The 23,778-nt window shown below is 38.1% G+C and overlaps 1 protein-coding gene across 1 annotated transcript in view; it reads right to left on the reverse strand.

Annotated features, from left to right (window-relative positions):
• Positions 1 to 23,778, reverse strand: part of KCNH5 (potassium voltage-gated channel subfamily H member 5) — a 314,764-nt gene that overhangs the window by 249,785 nt on the left and 41,201 nt on the right. Inside the window, exons 3-5 of the mRNA XM_040477339.1 lie at positions 16,127 to 16,233; positions 11,813 to 11,941; positions 2,168 to 2,283 (exon numbers count right to left, since the gene is read on the reverse strand). Coding sequence (XP_040333273.1) covers positions 2,168 to 2,283; positions 11,813 to 11,941; positions 16,127 to 16,233 — 352 coding nt within the window. The remainder of the gene's footprint in view (positions 1 to 2,167; positions 2,284 to 11,812; positions 11,942 to 16,126; positions 16,234 to 23,778) is intronic.

Below are 23,778 nucleotides of genomic sequence, written 5' to 3' on the forward strand. Positions count from 1 at the left end.
AGTTTGTTTTGTAAAAGGAAATGGACAATTAAGGCAGAAAAGAAAGTTGTAAAATCAAGTAGTACTTCATAACAAGAATTATTGAAAAGGAAGTTGTATCTAACAGTCTGCTTTAAGTCTTGTGCTAGTTGAGGGGCGCCTGGGTGGCTCAGCTGGTTAAGCTTCCAACTTCAGCTCAGGTCATGATCTTGCGGTTCGTGAGTTCAAGCCCTGCGTTGGGCTCTGTGCTGACAGCTTAGAGCCTGGAGCCTGCTTCGGATTCTGTGTCTCCCTCTATCTCTCTCTGCCCCTCCCTTGCTCATGCTCTGTCTCTGTCTCTGTCTCTCTCTCTCTCTCTCTCTCAAAAATAAACACTTAAATTTTTTTTAAAAGAACATTAAATCCTGTACTAATTGCATATTGTCTTTTAAAATATTGCAATTATCATTATTATTAATATTTAGTTGTAATCATGATCTTACCTTGGCTTTTAAAAATGTGTTTGCACATCAAAGTTTTAGTTTCTCCCCAAGATAACAGTGCCATTTAAAGCAGAAAGCCTTCCAAGTCCCCCAGTTAGCTATGGTCCAAGAAAAACTCCAGAACCCTCCAAATTCAAGGAACATACTTTACTTTCTAACCCTCTCCAAACCAAATTTAATATCTGCAACCAGTTCATAAAGATACTCTAGAGTGCTTCAACTCACTTTTCTCCAGCAGAGCAAACTGATGAACATATACATTTAATTTTATCTCTCTCTGCTTTGGTAGGCCACCTCAGAACATTTTCTGAGTGCCCACTAACTGCTCTGCAGAGCTTTGGTAGCTTCATTAACTTTTGGCAACACTGGGAAGACAAGTGATGATTATAGAAGACACGTGAACACCAAAGCTTCTACCTGGAGTTCTTTCCTCAATTCCTTTTCTCTCTGGGTCACTATACTTTCTCTGGGCAACATCATCTCATCCTATGGCACCAAGGTCTGCAACTCAGACCCAGAAATCCCTCCAGAGCCAGACCCATAAATTCCTCTGCCTTTGAGGCATCCCCTCTTGGATTTTTCTGTCAGGCACTTCAAACTTAATATGCCCCAAACTAAACTCATAACCATTGCCCCTAAACCTTCTCTTCCTGTTCTTATATTTGCTATTTTATTAGCCAACAGTACTAGTCAACAAATGTGTTGACTCTAATCTTGGCGTGTCTGCATTCTGCCCACTTCTGCTTCTGGTTTCCTTGCTTAAAGCCATGGTCAACCTAACAGATTTACCATTAAGTCTCTTAACTGGTTTCCCTATCCTCCCATTCAATACAGAGCCACTAGGTCAAGCAGGGGGTCTTAGTCATTTTTGTACAATGGATCCCTTTTGACAATCTGGTGAAATCTATGGATCCCTTCTCAGAATCATGTTTTTAAATTAATACAAGAAAAGCATAGCATCGCAAAGAAAACCATAGGGACTAATCTCCCTTTGAGAGGTTTCTCTGAAGTACAAATGTGATCATATCTTTTCCCTAACACATGGGACACAAACCACCACTGTTTTACTACACATCACTTTAACCTTTCCTTCCCCTGACCTCACCCACACTGAATTCATACTCAAAGTCATCATACTATCTCACCTCTGTGCCTTTGCACCTGCTGGTCTCCCTGGTAGGAATGACCTGCATCCCTTCTTTACCAATTTCTCATATTTTTCCTTCAAGATTCACTCACCCCAGGTAAGCTTCCCTAGAGCCCCAAGTCTAGGTAAATGCTTTTGCATGTGTGTCATCCTACCTGTCACATTCTATTGTCAGGTTTTTTTGCAAGGATCTTTAGTTCCTTGATGGTAGAGCCCATTGCATATTCATCTTTCCATCCTTGATAGAGTACCAAGCACAGAGAAAACCCTCAGGTTATGGATGAAATGAGTGAACTTCCTATCTCACTTACTCGAAGAAAATCTCACCATCTACAGACCTCTACAGATATGACTTGGGATATCATGAACTTGTTTCCCATTTCAAAAATACAAGAGAATAAAAAGATATATTTGAAATTTCTATAAATCTACACAGGAAAAATAATTAGAGGATGAGTACTTATAATATAATAACCACAGATATCTATATTGAATCATTTCAGGGGGAAAAATGTGCTACCACCACCATCTTGGGAAGGAAAGTTAGTCTCCCACTTACTTCAGCTAATCTTGAATGTTTGTGGACCACCTCTGTTTTATTCATTGGCGTGAGCTGCTGCAAAACACTTCGGCTATTTGTCAAAGCCCGTGTCAATCGGGCAAATTTTGTCCAACCTTAAAATAAGGAGAGAAAGTCTCAGTTTTTCACATATAATGAATATGGAACCCAACATTCTTGCTAATATTCAGGGGATCTCAGAAATAGCATAACATCCAGAACTAATCAAAAGTATCAATCTAAAGCACTTTATTTCTACATAAACATCACCACATATTTCAAGTGTAGCTATAAAGTAATGGCTAATTTTTACGTATGATCTTTGTGTTTTGCTCATATCTATTACATAGTCCCAGTACCCAAGGTACAGCTGTCCACAAAATTCTGTGTTCCCCCTTGCATTATATAGATTTGTTACTGGAAAACAACTGTCCAGCCAGGAATGTATTTCCCAGCACTCCTTGCATCCAGCTGTCCCCATGTTCCCAGTTCTCATCAATGGAATGAAGGCAGAAATGATGGGTGTCACTCTCACACATGCCACAACTTATGAAGCAGGTGAGACTTCTCTACACATTCTCCCTCCTTCTACCAGCTGGATACAAGTGACAACAAGCCCCTAGGGAATAGTAAAGCACTGAATCCGTGCATGGAAGGCTGCCATATGCCAAGGATCACCTGCCTCGGACTGTAACGTGAGCAAGAAATATGCTTCTGCTGTGTTAGCTGCTGGAAGATGGGGGGGGGGGGGGGTATTTATTATAGCCTAATAAAAAACAATTTTACTGTGCATTTGTGTGTAGATATATACACATAAGAAAATGAAACCCAATTTCAACAAATCTCACATATTATGGTTCATATCACACTTCCATCTTTCTTGTAACAGCAAAATGTTATTTCTCTCTTGTTAATTGCAGTGGTATCTAAATATCATTCTTTAAATATCTAGAATCTCTAACATTGTTTTCTGAAAGAGTAGTAATTTTAACTTTGGTGGAGGAGGGGATGTGAATTTAATGAGAAAGAAATTTCTTCCCAATGCCTCAAATTCCCGTTATTAAATAATTAATTTCAAGGAAACATCAATGAGACATGAGTAAGTAGAGCAAAACCAACCATACTCTGAGCCTGTCTCAATTATCCTTTTCTGGATATTCCAAAAGCTCTAATTTATTAAAGATTCCAATAAGACCATTTGATAAATTCTATGATATTGCACTTCACTAGGTTATTTGCCAAATAACTCCTTAAAAAAGGAAAACTTCTGATGGTCTCAAGGAATGACGGTAATGGCAATGATGAAATTTCAGACAATGTGACAAAAGATGAAGGAAAAAACCCTCAGCAGACACCCGTCAAATGCCTTTCAAATTATACTAGGTAGATGACATCATGTTTTACTACCATTCTTCAGGCTAATTCTGACTTCATTTAAGCTTTGTCTTTCCCCAACTGTTCAGTTCCCTTTATGGTATCCAATAAGTGGATTAGAAAAAAAAGTAATCTGGCATCAGTTGATAGAATGTCCTTAATTCTTCACTAATGGACTTTATCCTAGTGACTAGAACAACAACAACAACAACAACGTTAGGCTTTGGGGATTGTATGCAACCCTAAGGCTAACCCTGTGCAATGTGCTAAAAGGAGAAGAAGAAGAAGAACAACAACAACAACAACAACAACAACCATCACCAGATATGCCACCAGCTCTCTAAGAACTTAACATCAATGTAAAAGACCAACATGCAATCTGTATCACCAGTCTAGACTCTTCTTCTCAGCATTAGACCTATCTTGTATCTAATCACCCATGAACCACCTTTTACTAAGATGTTCTATAGGCATCTGACACTCAGCACGTCCAAAACCGATCTCATCATCATCTCCCTCCATCTCCAACTCTTCACCTTTCATGCATTCCTGGACTTGATGAATGGTCCCATGATATTTCCAGTTGTCCAATCAGAAACTTGAAATTTACCATCCTCCTTCACTATTACCTCCACACCCACATATCCAATCACTTTTAAGACTTATAGACTATAACATTAATAAATTCACTCAAGTTGAATCTCGTCTCTCCATCCCTATATGTCAGACAATCTTCCACCTGAGTTAGGTTGGCAGTATCTTGAAGACGATACTCTCTATCTGCTCTCTGACCATATACTCCCAAGCAACTCTACATTGCTGCCAAAGTGCTTCCCCTTTCCCTATTTCAAACTCTTTAAGATCCCCGGAGGCCTTCAGGATAACATTGCATTTTCTTGGTATATAGGTCATTTAGTTTCCGGCCCCAAAGATCTGCTCTGCATTCATCTCCTTCTACTTCTTTATACATGCTCTGTATAACAACTCTACCGAAATTAACAGCAAATTAAAAGAAGAATAAATTCAAAACTAAAATTAAATCTCCTAGGAATTCTCTGTACACCCCATTATATTCATTGTGTCCAGGTTTTCAAGCATTATAATCATTCTGCCTGCCTGAAATGCTTCCCCCATCCCCTTATGTCTGGCTAACACTGACTGGAACCTCTAGACTCAGTTAAAGCATTATCTCCTTCTGCAACCTTCTTAGATCCACTCATAAGAGAGGTATCCTCCTCTGTGCTTGCACATCATAGGATAAATACCTCACATGGCACTTGCAACACTAATGGCAGTTGTTGATTAACATGTTAGTCACTCCCACTGAACTACTGTTCATCTCTCCATATTCAAGCATTTGATAAGGGCCTGGCATAAAACAGGCCATTAATTAATTAATTAATTGACTTATTTGTAATTTAAAAATCAAATTTAAAATAAGTCCCATTTTGTTTTATCATGGGTTGGGTTTGGTTTTGCTTTGTTCGGTAAAAGTGGCAAGGGTGTCTTCAGATGACATGTTGGCAATAGATACATTACAATATTTCAGGTGATCATTTTCTTTCTTACTTCAATTTAATATTATAATTGCATTCAATATTTCTAGAAACTTGCAAGGCAATGTTATACTAATTGAAGCTTCATATTTCTAAGACAAGTAATGTTACACACTTAGTACATCTAAGGATTGGATTAACAAAGATGCCAGTTTTTATTCCCAGAATGTAATAAGGTTTATCCAGAAAATATTTTGAAAAAAATTAAAAGAGATATTGAAAGAATGAATTCACTGACACATGGAAGAATACAAATCATCAAATGGCATGCATTCTCTCATTTCCTACAGCCATGGCTAGGGTTAGGGCTTTCTTATAATTCTCAGTTCTAAACAATTAGCATTTTTCTCAAAACCCTTATACTACCCCTCTCTCCTCACTCTCAACCAATTACCTCGTCAAATGTTATTGAATAAGCAGAGGCCATAAGAAACATGATAGCCTTCAATTTCCTTTCTGTCCCCTCCATCTCTAGACCCACCCACATGGCACTGAATCTTGCCTGCCTCTTTATCATCTCAGAGAAGTAGGTATTTGCTCTTTTCTGATCATGCATATGTTCTATTTATGGGCATTTAAGTGGTTTCTAGATTTTTCTCTATCACTAACAACACGACAGCGAATTTCCTATGCCTATCCTTTTGTGCCCTTGGACACATCTGGAATTGCCTATGTTATTAACTAAATTAGCTCATTTGCTCTGTCACCAACCCCCACTATACAGTCAAACTTTGAAAAAATTGAGCAGCCATACTGTCTAGGTCAGAAAAAAGGCACATCAGCAGTTCTAACTTTTTCCAGCGATACATTTACTGGTCTCACCTTTACAGAGACCTAACTGGTATAACTGATTATTCAGCACAGTTCACTGATGTTACTTAGATGTGGTCGATATGGGGTAATGTGAACAGACAGCTGAATATGAAGAGCCTAAAACTTGTTCTATGAGTTGTTCATGGAATTATGAGAACATTTGTTCTCCTAAAAGCTCAGGATGCCAACTCCTTCTTAATAAAACATTAGTTTAGCTCTATTGGGTTGCAATTAACCTCTTTGTCATGGACTGCCTAATCTTAAAAATAAGAGGAAGTCACAGAGGCAGTTAAATCAATCCTACTAGACTGCAACACAAGATTCTAATCTATAAGAAAAAAGCTTAGGTAAACAATTATACACTTGGCCAAAGAGACTACATGGTATAATTACTCATATTTCATCTGTTGTTTCCTCTCTAAAGAAAACCATTGGCTTCCCACAAGGGGAAGGTTGCTATTTTTGCTGTTAGTTTCATTCTATAGGAATTTTTTGTCTCAATTATTGGCATGAAGATGCCATAACTATTTGGCACAGGATATTTCACACTGTGAGTGTCTTGGCAGTTTTGGAATCTGTTTGAAAATACCGCACAGCTAAATGGGCAGAGATTTTGGTCATCTCTTTTAGAATACATATGGATAATCAACAGAATGGATTTCTTGGCTGTAATTTTTCCCCTTTGCATTATTACAAATGATGAATCAGGTACCATTGACTGATTAGCTGAGCAACAGTTCCAAGACCTCAGTACCAGGAACAAAAGATAACAAAAATGCTTTGCCCCCTTGATTATTATCAGTAAATTTCATTGCTTTAATACAGTACAATACTGTCAGAATCAGAGTGTTCTCAATTGTTGCAGGAAAAAAAGAGAGCAGGGGATTAAGGTGACAAAAATGCAATAGTAAGTTTCCACTAGAAAGGATGAGACAGCATGATGCAATAGAGAGAATATGGGATTGAAAATCAGTCACACTTTGCATGTCAGGATCTTCAACAGTAAAGCAGAGATAGCAATACTAATTTTCAGAATTATAGGTAAGAGCAATAAAGAATATAAAGTTCCTGACACATAGTAACTACTCCATCAAAACAGGTTTCCTTCCCTTCAATGATTTTTACTACCATCCATCATGATGTACGTCAAAGGTATCATTGACATCAGTAAGTGCCATTCATTTTAAAGGCAAAAATCAACCTAGATTGAAGTTTTGGTATCGTGAGATTCATTATGAGGAAGAGGTGCACGTAAATTGCTATCACATTATAGTTACTATCCCAGATACAATTTAGAAACAATTGTATTTATTCAGAATTAGTTTACTCAAGTCTTTCAACTATGTGTCTGGGTTTCTTGGTAAAAATACCAAATCATGTAGGAGATTAATGTTAATTCCAACCTTGGCAAATCTTCAAAGGACTTTCGACATTTCACATTAAGAAGGTAAAATGCCCTTGCTCTGGGATTAAAAGTTACATTCTGGTCTGTTAATGTATGAACTCACTTGTCTATTCTGCATCTTAAAACACTATTTCCTATGTCCTAGGTAGAACTCTACTACCTAAGTACTTCCTCAGAATTTTGCAAACACCCTCCATGTCCTCCCTTGCAACAGCCACAACTCCCTGATCCTTCTCTCTGATTCTTTTCATCTTACTCACCTTATCAAATCCCAACTCTGGTTAAATCCAACTCTTCATTACTTCTGCATCTATACACCTTCGACTAAACATAGGTGGAGTAAAATATATAATCATGCTCATAGATGCTGGTGAATTCATGATCACTAGCCCCAAGCAGACCTTCGTGTTCAGCAAACCTGCTGAATTCCCCTTGCCCACTCACTTTTCCACCCTCTTAGATCACCATTTCATGCCTACTCCTCTCTCCCCAAACCTTCAATACTTCATCTCCTTCACCATGCTTACTCTCAGGTGAGAACCATGTTTTTTATATTACTGAGAAAATAAGAGCAATCATAAGAAAATTTCCAATCTATATTTACTTGTTTGTCTTCCCCTCTGCCATTATCATATGAGGGAAGGAACTATGTACCTTCAGGACACAGGTGCAGAATGGCCTGCACCATTCTGTGTGCTTAATCAACATTTTTGGTTAGGGGGGAAAATTGGTAAAATAGATAAACAAGGGGAACAAAATTTCCTAGAAGAGTCCTGAAAAGTCTCGTGTTAAGTATTTCTGGTGCCCAAGCCTGAATTAAAGTAAATCTACCATCTCCCAGTTTAATGCTCTACACCCAAATCATTTTGATGTTACGGTGTTATCACGAAATCTTATCTGCACTTTCTTAAAAGTTCCACACTCCCTTTTACCCTTTTACTCAACTTAAGAATTTGAGAGACATATTTTTCCGCCAAGATTTCCAAACATACTTTCCTATGCTTCTACCTTCATAGAGATAGCAGGATGATTACTTAATGGCATAAATATTTTATTTCTATTGAATTTTTCATATTAATTTTACAGCTCATATGAATAATGGAAAGTAGCTCATATACAGCCTTCATGGTTACATTGTGCATTACTTGTTCAATAATCTGTTATGTATTTGACAGGTGAGGAAGAGTCTCAAAATAAAAGTCTGTTTAAAACAAGCTCTTCCTCTACAAATTCAGGCCCTGGAAAGAGATACTCTTCCCTAGTGCTTTTCACAGTGGGATCTGATTTCCCCTCTAAATTCTAATTTACATATCTATCCAGCACATAGTTCAAAATCAAAAGGTCTAAGTCGTTTGGCATTTATTCAAATACCTTTTTTTTTTATAAGAATGCGTGATGCAGTTAAGAGATTCTGCCACAGGAGGAACTCTGTGATTCTGATGTAAGGATACAGAGATGGAGGTGTAGGCAGATAAATGGAAGGGCATTAATTTGAGAAAAGTCAACTCTCAATATTAGCACCTTTTCCCCAATCTCACTTTGAATGCTGTCAACTTTCAGTTTCTATAAATAGGCTAAATATACTGACACCATCAACGTTCAGCAGGCCAAAACTGCAAATGTACCATATTCTCCCTAACTTCAGCTGTGTCATGAAATCACTTTTAAAAAGTGAGAGAAAATAATATTCATTGAATATAAATATAAATATAAATATAAATATAAATATAAATATAAATATAAATATAAATATAAATATAAATATAAATATAAATATAAATATAAATATAAATATTATTTAAGGGAAAAGACTGTGACATGAAGGCTTCTTACTCTGTATTATCGTCATTAAGTGCGAAGGCAAGAGAAATTCATCTGAAGAATATGTTAAGTCACAAATCGTATACCAATTATTTATCTCTTATTTTAAAACATATTACTTTAAGATATAGTCAGCTGTTAGCTATAGGTTTTTCATAAATGTTCCTTATTAAGTTGAGGAAGTTCCTCTCTATTCCTACTTTAATAAGAGTTTTTACCATGAATGGGTGCTGGGTTTTGTCATGTTTGTTCTATGTTGAATGATATGATGGTATAATCTTTCTTTTTCAGCCTGTTGAAGCGAAGATTATAGGGATTGATTTTTTTTCATGTCGAACCAGCTTTGCATATGTGGAATAGATCCCACTTGGTTGTCATGTGGGTTCAATTTTTATTGAGGGTCTTTATATCTATATTCATGAGAAATATTGGTCTGTAATGTTCTGTTCTCGCAGTGTCTTTTTCTGGCTCTGGTATGAGGGTAGTGCTGGCCTCACAGAATGAGTTAGGGGAGCTCTCTCTGCTTCCATTTTCTAGAAAAGACTGTGGATTTGCCAAAAACAAAAAATAAAAAACAAAAACATCCTTCGTTTTGTCAGTGTATTAACTATTGATTAAATTTATTTAATAGATATAGAATGATTTAGGTTAGTTTCTCCCGGTGTGAGTTCTGGCAGTTTGTTTTTCACAGACGTGGTCCATTTCCCCTAAAGTATCAATTCAGTGGCTACAGTTGATCAAAGTATTCTTTTGTAATGCTTTAAAGTCCTTCGGATGAGTTGTGATGGCCCTTCTTTAAATTTCTGATACTGGTCACCTGCATCTTCTCCCTTTGTTCTCACTTAGCCTGGCTAGAGGTTTATTAACTTTGATGATCTTTTCAAAGAACCAGCTTTGAGTTGTGGTGATTTCCTCTGTTTTCCTATTTTCTACTTCATTGATTTCTGCTCCAAGGTTCCTTATTTCTTGTCTTCAGTTTGCTTTGGTTTAAATTGCTCTTTTTTGTCTCCCCAAGGTGGAAGCTTAGGTTATTAATTTTACGTCTTTCTTCTTTTCTAATATATGCATTTAATGTCACATACATTTCCTTCTAACCACTACTTTTGCTGCATCCCATAAATTTGATAAGTTGTATTTTCATTTTCATTTAGTCAAAATATTTTTCTAGCTTACTTTAAGCCTTCTTCTTTGACCCGTGGGCTATTTACAAATGTATTAATTTCCAAATATTTGGAGATTTCTTAGCTCTCTCTGTTATGGATTTCTGGCTTAATTCCATTGTGGTCTAAGAAACTGACTTTTTTAAGCTTTCTATTCTTTTAAATTTGTCAAGGTGTGTTTTATGGCCAGAATGTGATCTATCCAGTGAATGTTCCATGTAAGCTTGAGAACACATATTCTATTGCTATTGGATGGAGCACCTTCGAATTTTAAAACAAATAAGCATTAAACCTAAATACTATTAGAAGACTATTCCATTTTTTAAAATAATGTTTAAATTTATCCTAAACCTCTTAGACACTGAGTCTCTGAGTAAAAGTAAAGGAATAGGTAGTATGAGTCCAAAAGTGAATATTCAATAGTCCAGGAGATGATTTAATATACACATTTTCAGAAACATTTGCAAATAAATTGTCCTATGTTATACTTTAAATGGTTTGCACATTGTAAAATTTTCCTCTTGCAATTTGATACTAACCAGAAACCGACCAGGTATAACATAATATATGTGAATCCATATGCAAGGAATAAAACTACAAAATTTTTCTATAATTAGGGTTACGGATGGAAAGATTAAATTTCTGTACCAGTTTTTTTTTTTTAAGAGGTAAGAAAAGGAAGACAATGTTTGCCAAATACAAAGAGGAAGATCTCATTTTTAGTCTCTGGAGGGATTATTAAAAATAACATTTCATAAAATCTTCTAAGAGTATTTGAAATTCTTCATTTATATGACACCAGTTTTTAATTTAAACATAATTGGAGGGAATAAAATGAGAATATATTACCTAGAAAAGGGGATACATGCACACCACTGACTATTGCTTTCTACAGCCATCTCCCTGAATATTATAGTCAGTATGACTATAGTCAGGATGTTTGTATTTTGCCAGACACTCACTTGATAACAAAATTATTCTTCACATAAGCTAACAGCATCTACCCAAGACTATCTGCAACAGCTGAATGGGTAAAGGGTGAAAAGTAACCTGAAAAAAATCAGCTAATCAATCAGTTATTAGTTCAACCAAATTCAATCAACCGATCAGCTGTGCTGTAAAAGGACTTCACCTAAACCATCTCACAGGTTGTTAAATTTTGTGTTTCTAAAGCTCATCCTGGTAGAAGTTGTTGAAACTCCCATTATATTGATTCTAAATTAATAATGACCTGTGAAATTTCTTCCTTATATCTTATCTAAATTCCTCTTATTATAATTCAAGTTAACCAATTCTCATTTCAACTTTGGATAGCCGTGCTATTTCCATTCAAATGATATGACTGGATAAAACTGATTTTGGATAATTGCTGGCATGAATGTAAAGCAAAAGAAGTCCTAATAGTAAAATTGTGTTTTCCAGTTCAACCAATGTATTTTTCTAAACAATAATAATAATATCAATATAAATAATTGACGGCCTAATTCTTAAGTGTGGCCATCGCTTTGGAAATTACCTTTTGTTGAATCATCCTCTATTGGCTGTTTGAACAATGTAATATCCTTGAAAGTACATAGGAACAATACCACCTTTTCATGTTCATTTCTTATTGGTGCAATTTGCATATAAAACCAAACAGGGGTTCCTGTAAGAGAGAGAAAGGACAATACAGTGTGACAGATCCACAGCAGTGGTTTGGTCTCCTGCCTTCCCTCTGCCTTCAGCTGCCAACTGCTATGCCAGGAACCAGCACCAAAACAACAATATTTTCATTGCTTTCCAAATCAAGCAACTACCAGTTGCTCAAATATTAATAAACATTTTTCAACCCAAAATACCAGAATTTGAAAGGAGAGCAGAGGGTGTCATTTCACAATGCAGGAGCCCAATGGCAGTCTCACCACTTAAGTAACACCAGCATTCCCTTGAGCTCTGGGTCCCTACACCCCTGCTTCGCTCACCAAATTCCTTTTCATAGTTTCCCCATGCATGACCACTCCTCCATGCTTCTCCTTGTCACTTTGAGAAGTGTTTCCAATTGACTTCAACAGCAATCCCTGATGCTCTGATAAGCAGTCCTCTCGGAGGAACATTTGAAACACTATTCCTATCTCAAGCTTCTCTCATCAGTCAGAGTTATACGATGGCTCTATGCCTTTGACAGCACCCCTACATCAGAGAAAGAGGATGTCAGAAATACTTGATGCCTGTTGTACACAGAGCTCTACCTGAAGCTTGTAAGGCAATCTTAAAAAAAAAAAAAAAAAGTGTCCCCAACCCTTGAGATTCTTCAGGTGTCTTTATGAGCCACTGCTTCCTATCTCCTTCACTCAAAGAATGAGGCTTGACTCTGCCGCTATGTTCTTTAAACAGTGGCTCCTGCAACCTCCACGAAGCAAAGAGTTTCAGAGCACTTAAGGCTTAGGATTTGGACAAACCAGGAACTGGCATTAGTTCAAATAATAAATATTTGAAGACACAAGAAATGCCTTCAAAGGAGTAATTATCCATTAAGCGATAAAACACTGAAGGAATGTTACATCAAAATCAAAGACACAGTTTGCATCATATTCTTTCCAAGCCATCGTGCAGTAAAGCCTCTCCAAATTTCCTATCTTAAAGACATAGAGGCTTTTGTTAGCTTTGGGATTTGGGGAGTGAAATATGCAGCTATTAATAGTCTCTACGTGAGAGTTGATAGCCTATTAGTGGCTTGCAATGAAAACCAAATAGGAAAAACCTTCATACCTTTGGCCAAAAAAAGTCACATAATAATGTCACCGCAAAGGGGAATTTGTCATCTAGACAAGAAGAGATGGCTTAACTACCAGGTTCAAGAAATCAGAGAATTAGAGAGAGGAAATTTTTATGGAATATTCAGTTTGGGTCCTTTGCAACCTGGGGCCTATTGAAAAACATGGCCCTTGGGGCGCCTGGGTGGTGCAGTCGGTTAAGCGTCCGACTTCAGCCAGGTCACGATCTCGCGGTCCGTGAGTTCGAGCCCCGCGTCGGGCTCTGGGCTGATGGAGCCTGTTTCCGATTCTGTGTCTCCCTCTCTCTCTGCCCCTCCCCCGTTCATGCTCTGTCTCTCTCTGTCCCAAAAATAAATAAAAAACGTTGAAAATTTTTTAAAAAAAGAAAAACATGGCCCTTTCCGAAATGATCACCGCTGACACAAGGATCTCAAAAGCCATCACACCATCTCCCAGACAGGCTTGTTCTTTATTTTCTGCTTCTTATTCTACACTGTGTACCCAACAACTGTGAGTGATGTACACAGTTTTACAAATCACCAGACACACATGCTCACAGATACATGGCCTATGGCTGTTCCAACACAGTCAACTTGAGACAGCAGGGTTATAAACAGAGAGAAAAGGGCATTAAAAATAAGTCATTTTCCAAGGTCTGTTAAAAATTTGAACAGAAAGAGATGATGTTACATTTCCCATCTTCCTATAAAAACAGCAACTCTTCAAATTTTAGCATAGAGTCAGGGCTGTTTTTAAAATTGCTTTCAGATATGAAGGCAGGTTTTTTTTTTTTTTCAAGTTGAGCTACAGGGTCAGACTGCCCAAGTAGACAGAAGGTTTGCTGAGTGGCTGGTGAAATATCCATATTCTGGTTTTGGAGTTCAAGGGAGCAGGAAGTCTAAGAGGGTTAGACAGAGAGGACAGTTGTAGACGGAAACTCAGGGCAGTGCCTTGGCACTGATTATCTGGAGTAGCCCAGGCTATCACAGGTCTGCCTTGGTGCAGACAGACCCCTTTAAATCATCATCCCAGAGCTACTGTTTTCTTCTCAACAGTAGAAGCAGCCTGCTGATCAGAGCAATGGGCTTTAAAAATAGAGCCTACAAACTGAAATGTCAGTGATGACACATGTTAAATCAGATATCTCAATCCCCTCATTTGCAAAATGCTGTTTAACCTAATTACTTAATGGAAGTATTGGGAAGACTTGGCATTCAGGCATTCCCAAAACATTTATCCACAGACATGTGAATTTTGCTATCTAACATTTTTAAAATTACAAGAACATACTTTTTTCAGTTGATGGTCACAATCTTTCAGGTAACAATTTGCAAGATTTTTTAAAAGTTGCTTTAAGTGTAAGAGAACTCTATTCAAATATATAAATGATATCTATCCTTCATATTAAAGAAAAAAAACTCAATGAAGATCAAAGAATTTCAAACCATTAAAAGAAAGCAAAATACTACCTTGGAAGGAAACGTTTGGGAATGTAAAATTCAAGTTGTTTCTAACATGATTTAAAGGATGTAAGGAAAACAGAATCTCCACAAACGTATTTTTGAGAAACTCAGAAACTATGAACGCCAATCTGGCCTTGATTCTAAAATGAAAGATAAAATGATAAGACGTTCCATAGGTAAAACCATTAAAAACCAACATTCCCATTACCAAGTACACTAATCTTAAAGCAATGCCCGTGGTTGTTGTTATCCCTTTGATGACCCATTAATAAAAAGAGAAAACTAAGTTCAATTCTAAATAACTTACAGTGAATAAATGTTTGAGGTAAGATGGAGAGAATGAACTATGCTGCAAACACTCCAACCCACTCTGGACATGGAACAAGTGTTTCCTGTTGAAGCTAAAATGCTTCCCAAACTGGGGAAGGATTTAGTGACCATCAGTTTCCACTAAGGTAACAATTGGCTTTGCTATCATTTATCATTAACACTAAATAAATTGAAGCATTGTATGAAGTGACTATTCACTTAAAAAAAAAAAAAAGATCAATTTGGGAAAAAGAAATAAAAGTAACCAGACTACTCAAAGAAAACAAATTAGAAAGGAAAGTTGGTGGGGCGCCTGGGTGGCTCAGTCAGTTAAGCATCTGACTTCAACTCAGGTCATGATCTCGCAGTTTGTGAGTTGAAGGCCCATGTTGGGCTCTGTGATGACAGCTCAGAGCCTGGAGCCAGCTTTGGATTCTGTGTCTCCTGCTCTCTCTACTTCTCTCTGCTCACTCTCTTTCTCTCTCAAAGATGAATAAACATGAAAGAAAAAGAAAGAAAGAAAGAAAGAAAGAAAGAAAGAAAGAAAGAAAGAAAGAAAGAAAGAAAGAAAAGAGAAAAGAAAGAAAAAAGAAAACTTGGTTGTGGAGTATACTAGTTGGTTGTTGTTTGGCTGGCTTTTCCCTCAAACACTGAAAGAGTCCAGATCATGGGGTCTCATATTTATAATATAATTTATTATACAATGCACAATTTCTCAGTCACAAATTCTGCCCCAAAGAAGACCTCACCATAACCAATGCAAATTTACCAGCTGGGAATGGCCTATTCTGAAAGTAATGAATACTTTTGTAAGCCTTCCACACAAAAGAGTCAGAGTCTAGCAAAGGCCATATTGGTAAAGACTGACCTCAAAGAGATATCACACGTCATTGATGCACATGTAGAAAAGTAATCACACATACTGTGATACTAATCACCTTTTCCTTTAACCATAAGAAGAAATGAATGAATTTGTCTGTCATCTTTAGTTGCTGTCATATAACTACAGGATCTTTACCATAAGTATTATAAAACATTTTGCCATCTGACACACACACACACACACACACACACACACACACAAAATCACACTAATGCACCGTATTTTTCTGTTATTCCTCAAAAGGTTGCTTTTCATAGGTAGAATCATTTATTAGTTTTGCTATCTAATTTTATCAGCACCCCCTGCTTTTGCCAAGAAAAGAAACAAAGTTTTATTCTCCCTACACTACAGCTCAATTACCACTAGCCAAAACATAACGTTCATCAGAGTTGACACATCTTATTGATAATTTAGATACATACTGTTTTTCTTGTACAGAAGAACTTCAAAGCAATTTGACTCGTAGTTGTCAAAAGTCTGCCTCACTTTCTCAATGGTCTTCTTGTCAGTCAATTCTCCATACATAAAACTGGAAAAAACAATCCATTTCAGTTTTTTGTTTTTGTTTTTGTTTGTTTGTTTGTTTGTTTGCTTTTCAAATGCTATACAAAACTACATAGCTGTCTTTTTGGGTTAAGTATTCACATTTAGTTACAAAATAAAATGTTACTCTCACAAGAGGAAATAAATTATTGAAACGATGTTTTAATCATGACTTAAACTTCTTGCTAACATCTAGGTTTAGAAGTTATTTCAAACGTACAGAGAGAGAGAAAGAGAGTTATCAATTTACATAGTTCCTATAGGCACAAATTTCAGTTACTACGGTTGAGTTAAATAAATCCAACAGTATGGTTCAAATTTCAGTTATCATAGTATAATAACTAAACATCTGCATAAAATATAAACTTTTCTGCTAGCTCCCCAGCCTACAAATGACTGGTAAATGAAAGATACACATCATAATCAGTAACCAATCCCATTACTTCTTTCCAAGCCCCTCAATATTGGTCATGGTGTATCTGTTATTAAGTTCGTGCCCACAAAGCATGTAGTTGTGTTGCCTCCTTGGTTCTCAGCAATGAACCCACATGACATTTTACAAATATGGATCATCAAAAGCAGGAATTAGCTATCACAGATTGACCAGCAAATGATAATGCTGGAAGTGACATTCAAATTGAACACACATGAAGGTATAGATAAAACACAGCTGTGGGAATGTTGACACTGCTGTCACTTGAGAGATTCTAGGGCACCTGGGTGGCTCAGTCAGTTAAGTATCTGATTCTTGATTTCAGTTCAGGTCATGACCTCACAGCAGGTGACATCAAGCCCTGCAATTAGGCCCTGCACTAACAGCATGGAGCCTGCTTGGGATTCTCTCTCTCCTCCTCTCTCTGCCCCTCCCCAACTGATGCTTGCTCTCTCTCTCTCAAAATAAATAAACTTAAAAAAAAATGGAGAGAGACTCTAGATATGCAAACAGAGGAATTGAGGGAGGGCGAACTTATCAACATAAGTCAGGACAGTGGTTGTGACACAAAGGATCAAAGCTTCCCAGAGGAAGTGATGCCAGTAAAAAAAAAATTCACATTAAAAGAGGTCTAGGAGAGAGTGCACAACAGTGAGAGTACAAGGATAAAATAGTCGAGGCTGATACAGATTTACAAAGGAGCATGAGCCTTTACTAAGAGAGAAAAAAAAAACCTCTCTTCATGTCATGCTATATTACGAGAAGGCAAGTATTATTCAAGTGACTTGTGATCGTTTTTTACAAAGAAATGAAACACTTTAATTCTCAGTGTTTCTTACATTCTAAATCAGTGTGCTAAATATTAGTTTTACTATTATTTGCATTTCCCTCCATTTATGATCAACAGTAAGAGAGTTTTTAATGTTTTGACAGACGTTGTTAAAGGTCACAGAATAATCACAAATTTTTCCCCGGAGTGTTAAGATCGTATCACATAGCTTCAACTTGCATGGTCTTTTTTATCCTCCCATACAACAAGGAAACGTGAAGACTCCGTGTGACAATATAATGCACGAGCATTCCCATCAGTTCTTCTCATCAGTTAAGACAGGTGCAGGTAGGAGGGGGCCAACATGGCCGAGAAGTAGGGGGATCCATACTTCCCATGTCTCTAAAACAAAGAAGTGCTGAAGCCAAAGGACTTTGAACCCCAAGAGTCTGGGAGAAAAAGAGACTGAATCTACCAGGAAGAAGCCAGCACAACTTGAGAGACCATAGGTAGGCGATTGCTAAGTGGGGGAGATAAAACGGGCCGCGTAGGCACGAAGGGGGGGAGGGGGGCCTGGGGGGAGCTGGGGGGGGGGGTCCCCTTCTGCAGAGAGGAAGAGAAAGAGCGGCTAGGGAAGTTCAGAACTGTATCTGGACAAGAGAAAAACCTCGGACTGGGACCGAGAGGGAACCCATCTCTAACTGCAGGGATTTCTTCAGACTGGGGCCAGCTCCCTGTTCACGCACCTGGGGAGGAGGGGAGCCAGCCCTGGGCTGGTGGTAGATCAGGGGCGCTGTGTGCCGTAGGAGAAAGCGGTCCCCTCCCTGGAGGGCGGCGCCGTAGGACAAAGCCTGCCCGCGTCTGCCACCCCCAGGCTCAGTGGCCTCCAGGGCGCAGTCCGCAGCAGGAAAGAGCAACCCCCTTCCTGGAGTGCTGTGGGAAAAGACAAAGCCGGCCTCCATCCGCCACACCCGAGGGGTGGGTGGCACAGTCTGCAGAGGAAGAGGCGGTCCTCCCTGAAGCACAGTGGCACAGACAAAGCGAGCCAGGGCCACACTTCGGCCGCTGAGAGGCGTTTCCCCAGCGCCAGAGTGCGCGGAGCCGGTCTTTGAATCCTAGCCAAGCGCAGGGTCAGGGGAGTTGGCAGAGCGAGAAGGACCGCGCCGTCTGTACCCGCGGCACAGTGAGGACGACTCAAGTGGAGTCCAGCGGGTCTGTGGAGAAGAGCATGGGGGTGGGGGACCACCGCCATTTTCCCTCCACCGCCACCACCAGGGCGGGGCCTCAGGGATGGGTCTGCAGGGGCCCACCGTGGAGGCGGGACCAGCCTACACCAAACCACGCCCCTCAGTGAGGCGGGACCAGCCTACACCAAACCATGCCCCTCAATGAGGCGGGACCAGCCTACACCAAACCACGCCCCTCAGCGCTGGGTAACTGCGTAACCACTGGAGCCAGACGGACCCTGTTTAACCAGACGGACAGCTCCTCTAGAGGAGCGCTGCAGCATTGCCTGGGTTAATTCTAGGTCAACTCTGGATATATAGATATAGTCTACCCTTCCCCCATTTCTCCTCCTTATCTCTTTCCTCCTCTACGCTGGTTACTCTGGTTATTGGTTTGTCTAAACAGACATATTTCATCCATTCTCTTGATACATGCTCTACACCTCCTTCTTTACTTTCCTTTCTCTCTCTGGAATAATGAAGCCATATAGTTTCTCTGTCTGGATAACTCTATCTTCATTTCTTTTTCCCTGCCTCCTTCCTCATTTTCCTTTCTCTCTCTCAGGATTAAGCCTTTTAGTCTCTCTGCCTGGTCAATGTTTATTTTTCCTCCCTGCCCCCCCCCCCCCAGCCATTTCTCTCTTTGTATGTGTTTGTCCATCAGCACCCCTTCCACCCTGTCCTTTACTTGTGGCCGGTGTTTCTGGTTTTTTGCTTTTGATTGTTTTTAGTTTTTTGCTTTTTTTGTTTTTATTTGTTTTATGTTTGTGTGTTTGCATGCTTTTGTTTCCTGTTTGTCTATCTGTTTTCTTTTACAGGGCTATTCCAAGGAACAAATCAAAGCACATCTGGTGGAGGGTCCAAAACATCACTACAAGTAGGGAAATAAAATAACCAAAGTCACAACAACAGCGAGCAAGTAACACTCTCCAAAAAACACCTCCTGAAGGGCCAGGCCCTGGACGGTGTATGACCCTCCTTTAATATAGCAGTGCTCGCAGGTGCAGAGCACACAACAAACTTTTAAAACTCTTAAGGGACAGAAAACTAACCAAAATGACGAAACAGAAGAATTCTCCTCAAAAGAAATGCCAGGAAGAAGTGACAGCTAAAGAATTGATCAAAACAGATTTAAGCAATATAACGGAACAAGAATTTAGAATAATAGTCATAAAATTAATCGCTGGGCTTGAAAAAAGCATAGAGGACAGCGGAAAATCTATTGCTACAGAGATCAAGGGACTAAGAAATAGTCATGAGGAGCTAAAAAAAAAATGCTATAAATGAGGTGCAAAATAAAATGGAGGGGGCCACAGCATGAATTGAAGAGGCAGAGGGGTGAATAGGTAAATTAAAGGATAAAATTATGGAAAAAGAGGAAGCTGAGAAAAAGAGAGATACAAAAATCCAGGATTAGAAGGGGAAAATTAGAGAGCTAAGTGATGCAAACGGAACAGTATCCATATCATAGGAATTCCAGAAGAAGAGAGAGAGAAAGGGGCTGAAGGTGTAGTTGAACAAATCATAGCTGAGAACTTCCCCGATCTGGGGAAGTAAACAGGCATTGAAATCCAAGAGGCACAGAGAACCCCTTTCAGACATAATTTGAATTGATCTTCTGCACAACATATCATAGTGAAACTGGCAAAATACAAGGATAAAGAGGAATTCTGAAAGAAGCTAGGGATAAATGGGCCTTAACTAATACAAAGGTAGAAACATAAGGATAGTAGCAGACCTATCTACTGAAACTTGGCAGGCCAGAAAGGAATGGCAGGAAATCTTCAATATGATTAGCAGAAAAAATATGCAGCCAAGAATCCTTTATCCAGCAAGTCTGTCATTCAGAATAGAAGGAGAGATAAAGGTTTTCCCAAACAAACAAAAACTGAAGGAATTCATCACCACTAAACCAACCCTACAAGAGATCCTAAGGGGGACTCTGTGAGTGAAATGTTGCAAGGACCACAAAGTATCAGAGACATCACTACAAGCATGAAACCTACAGATAACACAATGACTCTAAACCCGTATCTTTGGACAATAACACTGAATGTAAATGGACTAAATGCTCCAACCAAAAGACATAGGTTATCAGAATGGAAAAAACAAAAAAAAAAAACAAACAAACAAACAAAAAAAACAAAAAAAACCAAGATTCATCTATTTGCTGTCTACAAGAGACTCATTTTAGACCTGAGGACACCTTCAGATTGAAAGTGAGGAGATGGAGAACTACCTATCATGTTACTGCAACTAAAAACAAAGCTAGAGTAGCCATACTTATATCAGACAAATTAGGCTTTAAATTAAAGGCTGTAACAAGAGATAAAAAAGGGAATTATATAATAATTACAGGGTCTATCCATCAGGAAGAGCTAACAATTATAAATGTCTATGCATTGAATTTGAAAGCACTCAAATATATAAAACAATCACAAATATAAGCAATGTTACTGATAAGAATGTGGTAATTGCAGGGCACTTTAATACTCCACTTACAACAACTGGATAGATCATCTAGACAGAATCAGTAAAGAAACAATGGCCCTGAACAATACATTGGACCAGATGGACTTGACAGATATATTTAGAATTATGCATCCCAAAGCAAGAGAGTATACCTTCTTCTCAAATACACATGGAACATTCTCCAAGATAGATCACATACAGGGTCACAAAACAGCCCTCAATAAATATAAAAGAATTGAGATCATACCATGCACACTTTCAGATCACAATGCTATGAAACTTGAAATCAACCACAGGAAAAAGTCTGGAAAACCTCCAAAAGCATGGAGGTTAAAGAACATCCTACTAAAGAATGAATGGGTCAACCAGACAATTAGAGAAGAAATGTAAAAATATATGGAAACAAATGAAAATGAACATACAACAACCTAAACCCTTTGGGATGCAGCAAACCCTTTGGGATGTCCTAAGAGGAAAATACATTGCAATCCAGGCCTATCTCAAGAAACAAGAAAAATCCCAAATATAAAATCTAACAGCACACCTAAAGGAACTAGAAACAGAACAGCAAAGATACCCCAAACCCAGCAGAAGAAGAGAAATAATAAAGAATAGTGCAGAAATAAACAATATAGAATCCAAAAAAAAAAAAAAAAAAAACACCAGTAAAACAGATAAATGAAACCAAGAGTTGGTTTTTTGAAAAAAATAAACAAAATTGATAAACCACTAACCAGGCTTCTCAAAAAGGAAAGAGAGAGGACCTAAATAGATAAAATCACGAATAAAAATGGAATTATTACAACGAATCCCTCAGAAATACAGGCAATTATCAGAGAATGCTATGAAAAATTATATGCAACAAACTGGACAACCTGGAAGAAATGGACAAATTCCTAAACACCCACACACTACCAAAACTCAAACAGTAAGAAATAGAAAATTTGAACGGGCCCATAACTAGTGAAGAAATTGAATCAGTTATTAAAAATAAGAGTCCAGGGCCAGATGGCTTCCCTGGGGAATTCTACCAGACATTTAAAACAGAGTTAATATCTATCCTTCTCAAGCTGTTCCAAAAAATAGAAAGGGAAGGAAACCTTCCAGATGCATTCTATGGAGCCAGCATTACTTTGATACCCAAACCGGACAGAGACCCAGCAAAAAAAGAAAACTACAGGCCAATGTCCCTGATGAATATGGATGTAAAAATTCTCAACACGATACTAGCAAATCAAATTCATCAGCATATAAAAAGAATTATTCACCATGATCAAGTGGGATTCATTCCTGTGCTGCAGGGTGGATTCGATATTCACAAATCAATCAATGTGATACATCACATTAATAAAAGAAAAGATAAGAACCATATGATCCTGTCAATAGATGCAGAAAAAACATTTGACAAAATACAGCATCCTTTCTTAATAAAAACCTTCAAGAAAGTTGGGATAGATGGAACATACTTAAACATCATAAAAGCCATTTATGAAAAGCCCACAGCTAATATCATTCTCAATGGGGAGAAACTGAGAGCTTTCCCCTTGAGATCAAGAACACGACAGGAATGTCCACTTTCACTGCTGTTGTTTAACATAGTGTTGGAAGTCCTAGCATCAGCAATCAAACAACAAAATGAAATTAAAGGCATTAAAATTGGCAAAGATGAAGTCACTTTTCACAAACGACATGATACTCTACATGGAAAACCTGACAGACTCCACCAAAAGTCTGCTAGAACTGTTACATGACTTCAGCAAAGTCTCAGGATACAAAATTAATGTACAGAAATTAGTTGCATTTTTATATACCAATAATGAAGCAACAGAAAGAGAAATAAAGAAACTGATCCTATTCACAATTGCACCAAGAATCATAAAATACCTAGGCATAAACCTAACCAAAGATGTAAAAGATATGTATGCTGAAAACTATAGAAAGCTTATGAAGGAAACTGAAGAAGAAACAAAGAAATGGAAAAACATTCCATGCTCATGGATTGGAAGAATAAATATTGTTAAAATGTCAATACTACCCAAAGCAATCTACACATTCAATGCAATCCCAATCAAAATTGCACCAGCATTCTTCTCAAAGCTAGAACAAACAATCCTAAAATTTTTATGGAACCACAAAAAGACCCCGAATAGCCAAAGTAATATTGAAGAAGAAAACCAAAGCGGGAGGCATCACAATCCCAGACTTTAGCCTCTACTACAAAGCTATAATCATCAAGACAGTATGGTATTGGCACAAAAACAGACACATAGACCAATGGAATAGAATAGAGAACCCAGAATTGGACCCACAAATGTATGGCCAACTAATCTTTGACAAAGCAGGAAAGAATATCCAATGGAAAAAAGACAGTCTCTTTAACAAATGGTGCTCAGAGAACTGGACGGCAACATGCAGAAGAATTAAACTAGACCACTTTCTTACACCATACACAAAAATAAAACTCTAAATGGATGAAGGACCTGAATGTGAGACAGGAAACCATCAAAACCCTAGAGGAGAAAGCAGGAAAAAAACCCTTTGACCTCAGCACAGCAATTTCTTACTCAACACATCTCCAAAGGCAAGGGAATTAAAAGCAAAAATGAACTGTTGGGACCTCATCAAGATAAA

The sequence above is a fragment of the Herpailurus yagouaroundi genome, unplaced genomic scaffold (assembly GCF_014898765.1).
Source record: "Herpailurus yagouaroundi ecotype Mexico unplaced genomic scaffold, PumYag 141, whole genome shotgun sequence".
Lineage (NCBI taxonomy): Eukaryota > Metazoa > Chordata > Mammalia > Carnivora > Felidae > Herpailurus > Herpailurus yagouaroundi.